At 34.5% G+C, this 9835-nt stretch overlaps 1 protein-coding gene across 2 annotated transcripts; it reads left to right on the top strand.

Moving 5' to 3' along the window:
• Nucleotides 1-1446: 1446 nt before the first annotated feature.
• LOC106166438 (SAC3 domain-containing protein 1) lies at nt 1447-9789 on the top strand. Of its 2 annotated transcripts, XM_087003701.1 has the most exons (10): nt 1447-1765; nt 2881-2943; nt 3629-3757; nt 4077-4238; nt 4757-4960; nt 7062-7202; nt 7712-7898; nt 8390-8542; nt 9037-9167; nt 9585-9789. In XM_087003701.1, the coding sequence occupies exons 1-8, from the start codon at nt 1677-1679 to the stop codon at nt 8471-8473; spliced, it is 1059 nt and encodes a 352-aa protein (XP_086859827.1). In that variant the 5' UTR covers nt 1447-1676; the 3' UTR covers nt 8474-8542; nt 9037-9167; nt 9585-9789. The 2 variants fall into 2 exon arrangements, with proteins under 2 accessions (XP_086859827.1, XP_013400454.2); XM_013545000.2 differs by lacking the exon at nt 9585-9789 and having other exon boundaries at nt 9037-9351.
• The last annotated feature ends 46 nt before the right edge of the window (nt 9790-9835 follow it).

Below are 9835 nucleotides of genomic sequence, written 5' to 3'. Positions count from 1 at the left end.
GCGATCGATTTTCAGAGATGCTGCGAGTTTATACCCTCTAGAACGGCGGATCGTTTTATGGGGGAATGATCAGATTTGCTCTTTGTCCCAGCACATCTCTAATTCACTTTCTGGAGCACCCCTTGCGAGGTGATAACCCCTTCACTAAATAAAGCTTTATTACGTTATATGGCCTTGGGAATTCGCGAGGAAAACGGCAATTTCAGATTTGTGAGGCAGACATGAATTCCAGATCTTTAGCGTAACAAACGTGAGATTAAAACGCAACGAGGAAAAAAAAGATCATGGTATTCAAATGTCTGAGACCTGTGATAATAACGATGAGACCATTGACATTGAAATGTTGTGTACCACTGCTTTTGCAACATTCAGCCTTTGCGACAAAGAACTCAGAATAACCTACAACCATTGAAATGAAATAGACTGGTTGGTTAAGGCTTATTTGCACAGACTTTTGAAGAAGTGAGGAAGTGGATTTCAGTTTATCTTAAAAGATTTGCCAAAGTGTACATGCAAATAAATAAATAAATAAATAAAAAAGGATAATAATGCAATAAAAAAGAAGAAAGAAACGAAAAAATGAAAAAAAAATGAATTTAAAAATCCAATTTTTCCTTTTATGTTTGAACCGAAACGACAAAAAGAGCATTTTCGGACATTGACCTTTTCTAAAGTTTACGATGTAGTATTTCAGAAAAAATATACTGGCTACACTTACTGGTTACACTCAGTTTACTCATTTTCCATTTTTTTTTTAATGGTTTTAAAAATCATTTGCGAAGACATGCATAACGTCAAAGTTGACGATTTTTTGGGAGTGGGAGATAGGGACCTACTGCAAGGCCTACTGTTACCAATTTTCGGAAGATACTTTTGGCGTAGGCCTACGTGAAAAAAATTGCTGTGGAGACTAATTCCAATATTTTCATCCATCCAAAACATCACAATAAGCCTACAAAATGGTCGATACATATACAGTAAATATAAAAACATCATTTTATAAAGAACAACAGTTTTATTGAAATTACCCACTGACAGGGACGAATTTGAAATAAAACGGGCTTTTCTGGTATAGTAGGCCTACGTACGCACGCAGTACTTATCTTTATGAATCGCAATGGTTTGAAAATAAGTGACAAAACCTTTGGGTAGGCCAAGTCCATTTTCTGATATTTTTAAAGTTTAACACATTAAAAAGATAAGTCAATAATTAACGTTAGGGTACATAAACGCACCCATACATGTACAGTGCGTGAAGCAAATCCATTTTATAAAATTAATATAAAAGTACTTATCACATCTGATAAGACACATAAGGGTAATATGCTCCCCCCCCCAAAAAAAAAAAATTTATATACGAATAAATTAATTAAGAAATGGAATGAAACGATATTTCTTGAAAGGTTCTCTTGAGCTCATTTCGCTCTTCATTATTGGAGGACGGAAAGGATCAAACACAAAATTACTTGTCCGCCGGTTTAAAACGGCCACATTAATTGTGGGCTGGTTATTAGGCATTTAGCATTAGACTATTTATCTTTTCTTATATTTACATATTTGCTAGTGCATCTATTTTCACAGATGTTTTGAAAACCTTGATTTATTTTAGATTTTTTTTTTAATTTGATTGCCACAGACAGTGCAGTACACAACATTGGTAGCTTGCATGGAGGAAGATGTCTAATTCCAAAGAGGGACTCAATGATTCTGCCACGGCCCCTGTGGGAAAGTGCGAAGGAATGTGCCCAGTGGATGAAATCAAACTGTGAGTATTTATATGGAAGTCGTCGTTTAGATAATATTGTGTACCCGATAAATAATGAACAAGTTTGATGAGGAGTTACAACTGGTACAGTAACAAAGCCTACGTCATGTGCCTGTATTTGACGATTATAATGATTTTATTTGCCCTTTTGATCTTCACTGTTGTGTGTTGTGCAAAACTTATAACTGCAGGAAGATATTGATCACAATCCCATGGTTTTTTATCAAAGCCCGTCACCCCCTACCCCCCCCCCCCCCCAAGTTGCTATATACTACTGAACTGTACTTGTATTAATCACTTGTTAGTATGCAAAATGGGAAGAACTTACAGGAAATTATGCAGAATGTATCATATTAGACAAACAAGCTGCTTTACTACCTCTCACTTTTTTGGATAACAGAGTAAACTTTTGAGGCATGAAACTTTCAACACTGTTTTGTTGAGTAGAAACAATGATTCTTACTTCTGTTTCCATTTAAGCCCCGTATATTTATTTATTCCATTGTTTTGAATAAAATACTTATACCAGTACACAGTTCAAGGTTAGCATTTTTTGCAGCATGAAGTCCAAATATTTTGATATTTTAAAAAGTCTGTTTTGCACTAATACAATGGCCATTTAGTCCAATATTGATTGGTTGTAATAAGCACCATTTTCAGGAGTTTTTTCAGGAACTTTGTAGTTGCATTGAGGACCTTTTCTATGCCAGGCATTCATATATTATTCATAAATGAATGTCTAGACATTTAGACATTAGGACTGTAGTTGATGAATAAATAAATGTGTAGCCCTTTTTTAAACAAAATTTCATATTAATTTGGTAGTGTAGTTTTTTTTTAAGCAGTGAGCAAAATGTAGATGAGAGATATGGGAAACTTATGGAAAACAAAAAATTCACCCTAAATCAAGAGCAGGTCCTAGTATTTATGGCCTCATCAGTGTCTTAAGCTTTATGTCAGCGATTGAAACAGTGAACACATAAAATAAGATCAGAATGCTAGACAACAGACCAAAAAAAAATTTTTTTTCTAGACAAATTCCATAAAATGTAGAAAGTTAATTTAAAGTGATATTTGTAGAAAATTAATTTTTAACCTGCAGATATTTTTTGCAGAAGAGAATGTGAAGGATTGTTACATACTCTAGAAATAACCCAAGGAACAGAGAAACTCAAAAGGTATGTATGCAAATTATTATTTTTATTTTAGAGTTTTTCATGCACTGCTAACTTTCTTTTCATTTTTTGCTGTTTTGAAAAGAAAAAACAGTTAAGCTACCAGGAGACAGATGGTTTGATTAATTTGATATTATTAGTCTTTGTGTTCATATTTTATGATTTTACCCCCTGGAATATTCTTAATTGTCATGAACAACTCTTAGAATGAAAATTTTAGGTTTTTCATAAGCTTTTTGTAATCTTATTATTAAGTCTTAATTTGCCATTTTTAACTCAGTTTTTTTTATTTTTTAAAATCTTTATTAATAATTTTAATATTTAGTTCTTAAATTGTAAGACACATTGGCATTTTAAATGGAAGGCATCATATATAAATAAATTATCATGATGATTATAATTAATAAAATTCTACAAATATATAAAGCAAATAAATATAACTGATAGTTACTTCATCAAAGGAATACCTGCATGAATAAGATTTTATGAGATTAATTGTTACTGTCAGCTATAATCATCATATTTTCAATATAGTAAGATACTAAAAACTTCAGGGTGAGCAGGTAGCTGGGTGTGTGTAGGGTTGTTGGTGGATGGTGGAGGATTGTTCTGATCCCATATCTCAGTCCTGCCATGTCTCCCTAGCTATGCTTTAAATGTAACTATATAAATATGTATATCTTTATAGGCCCAAAGCAGATAAAGAGAAGATAGTGAAAATGTTCAGTCGCCCTGCTGCTGGGAGAAGTGACCCCAAACCAAAAGACTTGCGACCACCAGAAGTGTTACACAGAACTGTTATTTATCTACTACAAAGGTAAAGGTTGCATGATGCACTGGTCAGCTTTATTTGAGATCTAGGCATTTGGAGACACCTGCGTTTTGAGAGGTCACTTGAGAGAATAATTTTAGACAAAGAAAATCTGGCTGTTCGGATTTTTTTTTTTTTTGCTGTCAGATATGTAGCCTTTTATACCTCCAAGCCAACCAAGCAGGTCTATTCGGCCATATAAATTGTACAGCAGATTTAGTCTTCTTCTCAGTCTTCTAACATTTTGCAAGGTGAGAACATAGCCACCACCAGTTCTATAAAGTCCATACCTTACTAGTAATTTTGTTCTAAATATCACTTCCAGTGTCCTTCCATCAAAACAGCTGCCATGGAATGAAGTGTATGATTTTGTATTTGACCGTTTCCGTGCTGTCCGTCAGGACATGGTTATACAGAGGCTAATGGGGAAGCGTGCTGTAGACATATTAGAGATTATGGTCAGATTCCACATATATGCTGCATACAGGTGAGTTGCTATGGGTGCAGCAACTCAAACATGGGAATTGATTCTAATTGAATGCCTCCTGATTTTAGTGATATCTTTTTTCTTGATATTTTAATATTTAATTTGATATTTAGTAAAATTTATTAAAATGTTAATGATAATAAGAAATGTCCTTTATTACTAGAATTTTAAAATCATTGCCTTGTTCAGCTTTACTAGATACTATTACAATATTGAGTTTATTTAATTATTCAAATATTTATGAACATCCCACAATATCTCTTACATATGTGTCATATACATAGTCACAAATCTGTTTGGCAAGAGCTTATGTTGAAGGATTTAGACTTTTTTACTCTCTGGGAATGATTATCCATTTAAGTTTTCCAGACATTTTAGGCATTTTCCCCAGAAATCAGCCCCAGAATATTTTAATGACATTAAACATTAAAATGTATTTGTAAATATTGGATTGAATTGGAAGATCTCATGACAGTCCACCAGTGAGTTAGGATCATTGATATCATTTTCCACTTCAGGCTGTGTGAAGAGTCTGTGTTCAACTTTGATAAGAGGATAAATGAGGAACATTGTCAGGAGTGTCTGAAAAGACTGCTGTATTTGTACACTACTCTGGACAGTTCCTTCTCCAACAGAGCAGAGATGGAAAGCTTGTACTTACTGTTCAACCTGGGCAATGCAGATGCAATTCGACATGCTCTTAATTTGCCAAAGTCACTAAGGTAAATCTAAACTTTTACCCCACCAACAGTAATTGCTAACCTAGCTCAAGTATCTATCTCAGTATTTTCTCAATTTATTGTGCCGCTCAGTCATCAAGGTGTTCCTGCTCAAGCAACACAGGGTGACTCCTGCTATCGCCACCAACACCAACCTATTATTGAACGAACAAATAATTTCTTCCTCTCCTTCCAAATAGTACTATAAAATTATATGTATAAATGGGCAGTTTGTTAGTGTGTGTCACAGCTATTGAAGGCTTCAGTGCATGCAAGCAGGTTATATATTGTACCATCTGTGGCACTCATCTAGACGTCGACTGATGGAAAATGAACACATTTATGATGAACTGAAGTAGTAAGTATTGAAATAAAAACAAAAAAGTGTTTTCAGTTGGCAGGTTGGCAAGTGGCTTATCTTATTCCTAGCATACTTTAGGTCTTGACATTGTTTTATTAAAAAAGGAGTATTGCAACTAGAGTCATATTTCTCAAATTGGCACACAAAAGATATCATTTTTTTACTTGAGTCAATGCTACTGAGTCAGTCATAACTGTTATTGTTAACATCTAAATTATAACCGTTTGATTTTTCATTTTTGCCCTTTGAGTATTAGTGATATGTTTGCTACCAGGCACTGGAAATAGAAGTTTTTTTTTCTTTGATATGCAGAAATTTGGTGCATTTATTACCTGGGAAAACCTTTTAATGATACAGCACAGATAATCCAGATATGGCAATATCCTCTACAGCTTCTTAACATTTCATAAGGCTTTATGTGTGTGTACTTTGGTGTTAACAATGAGTTCCAGCTATGCACGCATAAAATATGACTTGGTTTCTTATTTCAATTGTTTTCAAGGTTAATATAAAATGGAAGTAACAAAGCATACATTTGCACAAGCAAGTAGTGTTTTACATTGATCTTCAGGAATAATTGATGGCAAGTCCATTAGTAGATTAGGTCAGTGCTGTTAAACTTCAAGCTCTCAGTGCTTGTAGAATGTGAAATGGTTTTCATGTATCTGTTCTGTACTAGGGTAACTTGATAGATTACTGTGAGATTTGGCTGTTATTAAAAGTTTGTTTAACAGTAGATCGCATTAAGAGTAGATTATATCTATTTATCTGTGTATTAATTAGCTTCCTGTGAAGCACTTTCATTTGATGCTGAATGAAATATTGCATGCTGACCATGTTTTTGAAGTAAACATTATCTTTCTAGATAAATATTTTCATTTTTTATCCAGGGAGTGATCTATGTGTATGATTATTATTATTTTTTTTCATTTAAGGGTATTGTCTGTGAAAGGCTTTCTTTCTTAAAAAGCTATCGAAGTGATCTGCAACTTCTATCTTCCCAGTTTTTTGTCAGCACCATCTTCCACCCCTCCCCCCATATTCAGGGGCTAGAAAGTATACCATTAGTGCAGACCTCCACCAATAAAAAAGCAAGAGGTTTAAATTCATATGAAATTGCGATCACTTTTTCCTCTCCTTAAATACTCTATACCTAAAATTTCTGCAAAATTGTACATAACTGATGCCATTAAAAAACTACCCCTTCTAAAGTAAAGTTGATTGTTTTTAGAGGACATTTGGATTCTTTTGGTGAGAAAAACTAAAATTCTTTTTTATGCATTTTATAGTAATCACAAATCATCACACTTTACATATTTTATCAGACAAAATGTTTCCGAGCCCACTTTTCTTCCCTCGGTGTCAGCCAAGTGAGAGTTTCAGTATATTTTCACTTTTGACTAAAAGAAAATTATTTGAGCAGCAGTTGTAAATTTATTGCATAAAAAGGTGCGTGACACTTTGGTGTGGCTGTTTAATTAAGGTAAAATTGGTAAATTTAAGAAAAAAAGTCTAAAATAACCATCAGTACAACTGTGTATAACAGAGTAATATTAATATACATAATTCCCTGGGGTCTGTCACAACCCAGTTTGAGTGAAAACTGATGGACATAAACCAAGGTATTAAACCTTAATTTCCTCTGTGAACTAAATTGATATATTAATGTAATATTTAGTATTTAGTCTAGCAGTTGTACATGGACCAAATTGTTGTTTTGACCTTTTCGTATTCATATTACAGGCAAAGTGAGCCTCTTCAGATGGCTTTTAGAGTAACATGGGCATATCTACAAGCCAATTATGTAAGGGTGGTTAGACTGGTGAAGAAGCTGGAGTTCTTACAGGCTTGTGCTGTCCACCAGCACCTCATTAGTATTCAGAGGTAAGGAAATTCTGACTTCAGAGATAAGGAAATTTGAAAATCATGTCGTTTGCCTTTTCTCTCACATATGCCTGCACGTTTGCGCACACACATACTGATTATGTAGCATTACCCATTCATTCTACTTGTATCTGTGAAAGATGCCAGGAGAAGGCAACATACAACTGCTGTGCACTATTCTAAAAAAAATCAGAGCTAATCTTATTCATTAGATACTCTTTTGCCATGGGAAAATTTAATTCCTCCGTGTCTCCCAATCCCTTTGAAACTGTGAAACGCTTAAAGACAACCCTACCATGCACTAAAATATAAACTCACTTTGTCATTATTTTTTATTTAAGTGACCTGGCTTAAACAAAAGAAAAAAAACTTAATCATATTTATTTCAATTTCATTTTTTTATTTTTGAAATATTTGTAAAAGTTCGTTTTCCACCATAAGGCTGAAACCACCTGTTTTTCAGTTGTTTACTCAGCTTGGTTTACTTCTCCAATGTTACTTCATTGTAGGGATGCCCTGCGCAGAATGAGTGTAGCATACCACAGTAAAGCCTGTAGGTATCCACTGGACCATTTAGATGAGATTCTGGGCATTGGGAGCACGGTCAGTCTACAGGCCATGTGCCAGCAGTGTGGGCTAACTGTCCAGGATGGGAAGATCTGTTTCCAGAGAGGAAATTTTAAGGAGCAAGAGAAGGTATGGCAGAAAGGCAGTCTGATTTATAATGGGCATAAAATCAAAGACAGTGACAAAAGAATTATTACACAACCCATTTGTATAATGATAGCTGATGGTAGTAGTTAATTTTGTAGATATCAGTTTCCCCTTCAAATCCTTCTTAAACATTGAGGTTCTCAGCTGAATATAACTGGTATTACATTGTCCCACTTACCATAACTAGCTGGTGGTACACTTCCAGAAGGTGCAATCCACCTCTCTGATCCTCCAGTTTGAATGTATAAATCGGTGTGCTTTAAATTGAGAGAAAACATTGTGTAGGTTTCTCAGACAAGCTATGACCTGGGGGTTTCAGTGAATAATATGAATCTGAAAATAGATTGCCTGTGCACAGACTGTGCCAACTTCATAGAACCAGAATGACAGCTCTTGCAAATTACACCACTCTCAGCCACTGAGGGACTTGTACATTTCCAATCTTAAAATCCACGATTGACAATTTATTTCAGAATTCCCTGTATCCCCTTGATTTTATTGACTCCATGCTCAGTTCCAAGTCAGTAATGGATATCCTTGTGAAGGATAATGGATGAAGTTCTCTGGTTCTCCCAAAGAAAACTCTACCAAATGAGTGGGCCAAAAAGGACAAGAGGGACAGCTATGTAGGTTGGGTAATGGTGTTTTTGAAGAAAATAGGCACATAAATTGAGTGAGGTGCTGTTATCACTGCCAAAGAGGTTATGTTTTTCACCTCGTTTATCTCTGTCCATCTGTTCATCACCAGCCTAACCCAAAAAGTTACGGAGCGATTTTGATGACATTTTTAGGATTGGTCAGAAATAGATTTAATTTGGGTGGTGGTTAAGCAGTTTGCTAATTAATTAGTTAATTAAATGATAATTTATAATGATGAGAATTTAGCTAATCAGTTAGTTAATTTCTAGTAACTTATTAATTGAATTAATTAATTAATTAATTGAATAATTTATGAATGAATGTTTAATGAAAAAGAGAATTCTTTTGTCTTTGTGGGAATCTGTGCTCTCTGAGTGCTTTGCTGATTACCAATCTCACTTTTTAAAAATAAATGTCAGATAAAACACTGATTCAGAAGACTTAGTTAATTTAAAAAAATGGATTTTGTTTTTCTTTTAAGGTAAAATGGAAAGAGTCACCTGTGGAAAGCAAAATTAACAGACAAGAAACACCCCAGGTTGGAGGATCTCAGAACTTTAGGAAGCCTTTCCTTGTGATTCTGATATCGATTTGGTTCTGATCAATTATATGGTAATAAATTTGAGAATGGATGGAAACCAAATTCATAAACACTGACTACATGTGATAATTCTAGTGGCTTGAAAGTAATATTTGACAGTACAAAGTAATAGTTGTTTCTGATGAGACTAGCACATACAGGTATTACCTACCAGTGCTACAAAAGACATGACAATAAACCTATTTCACAATTTTTGATATTTGTAATATTCCTTTTATTGCATGTTACTAAACAGTAATTCTAGCAGCTGCTGTAAACAGTGTTGGATAGTTCAGAAACAGAATGTGTTATGCAGGGGCGGATCGGGGGATATTTTCTGACAGTCTTCCAAATTATCTTTGTTGAACCATCCTCCATTTTTGACCGTCTTCTGACAGAAAAAATTAGATACCCTTCAATGTAAACTTGAAAATCTTACCGTCTTCCAGAAGACCCAGATTACGGCCTAAATCCGCCCCTGTTATGTGCTAGATAATGCACTGTCACCCAAAGGATGTAAGACGAAACATCTCAAGCATCAGTGAGGGGTGTTCAAGGCATACGTATATCATGAGAGGGTAAGTGTATTATTTGACATACATACATACAGAGAAAAAAGGTTATGGCATTTCACTGAAAACGCCCCATAATGCAGAATATATTTCATGGAAGTGATACATGGTGATTTTCACAAAATAGG

This window comes from Lingula anatina, chromosome 2 (assembly GCF_051362555.1).
Source record: "Lingula anatina isolate TDL-2025a chromosome 2, LinAna3.0, whole genome shotgun sequence".
NCBI classification, from domain to species: Eukaryota; Metazoa; Brachiopoda; class Lingulata; order Lingulida; family Lingulidae; genus Lingula; species Lingula anatina.
This window is presented reverse-complemented; position numbering and strand designations above follow the sequence as displayed.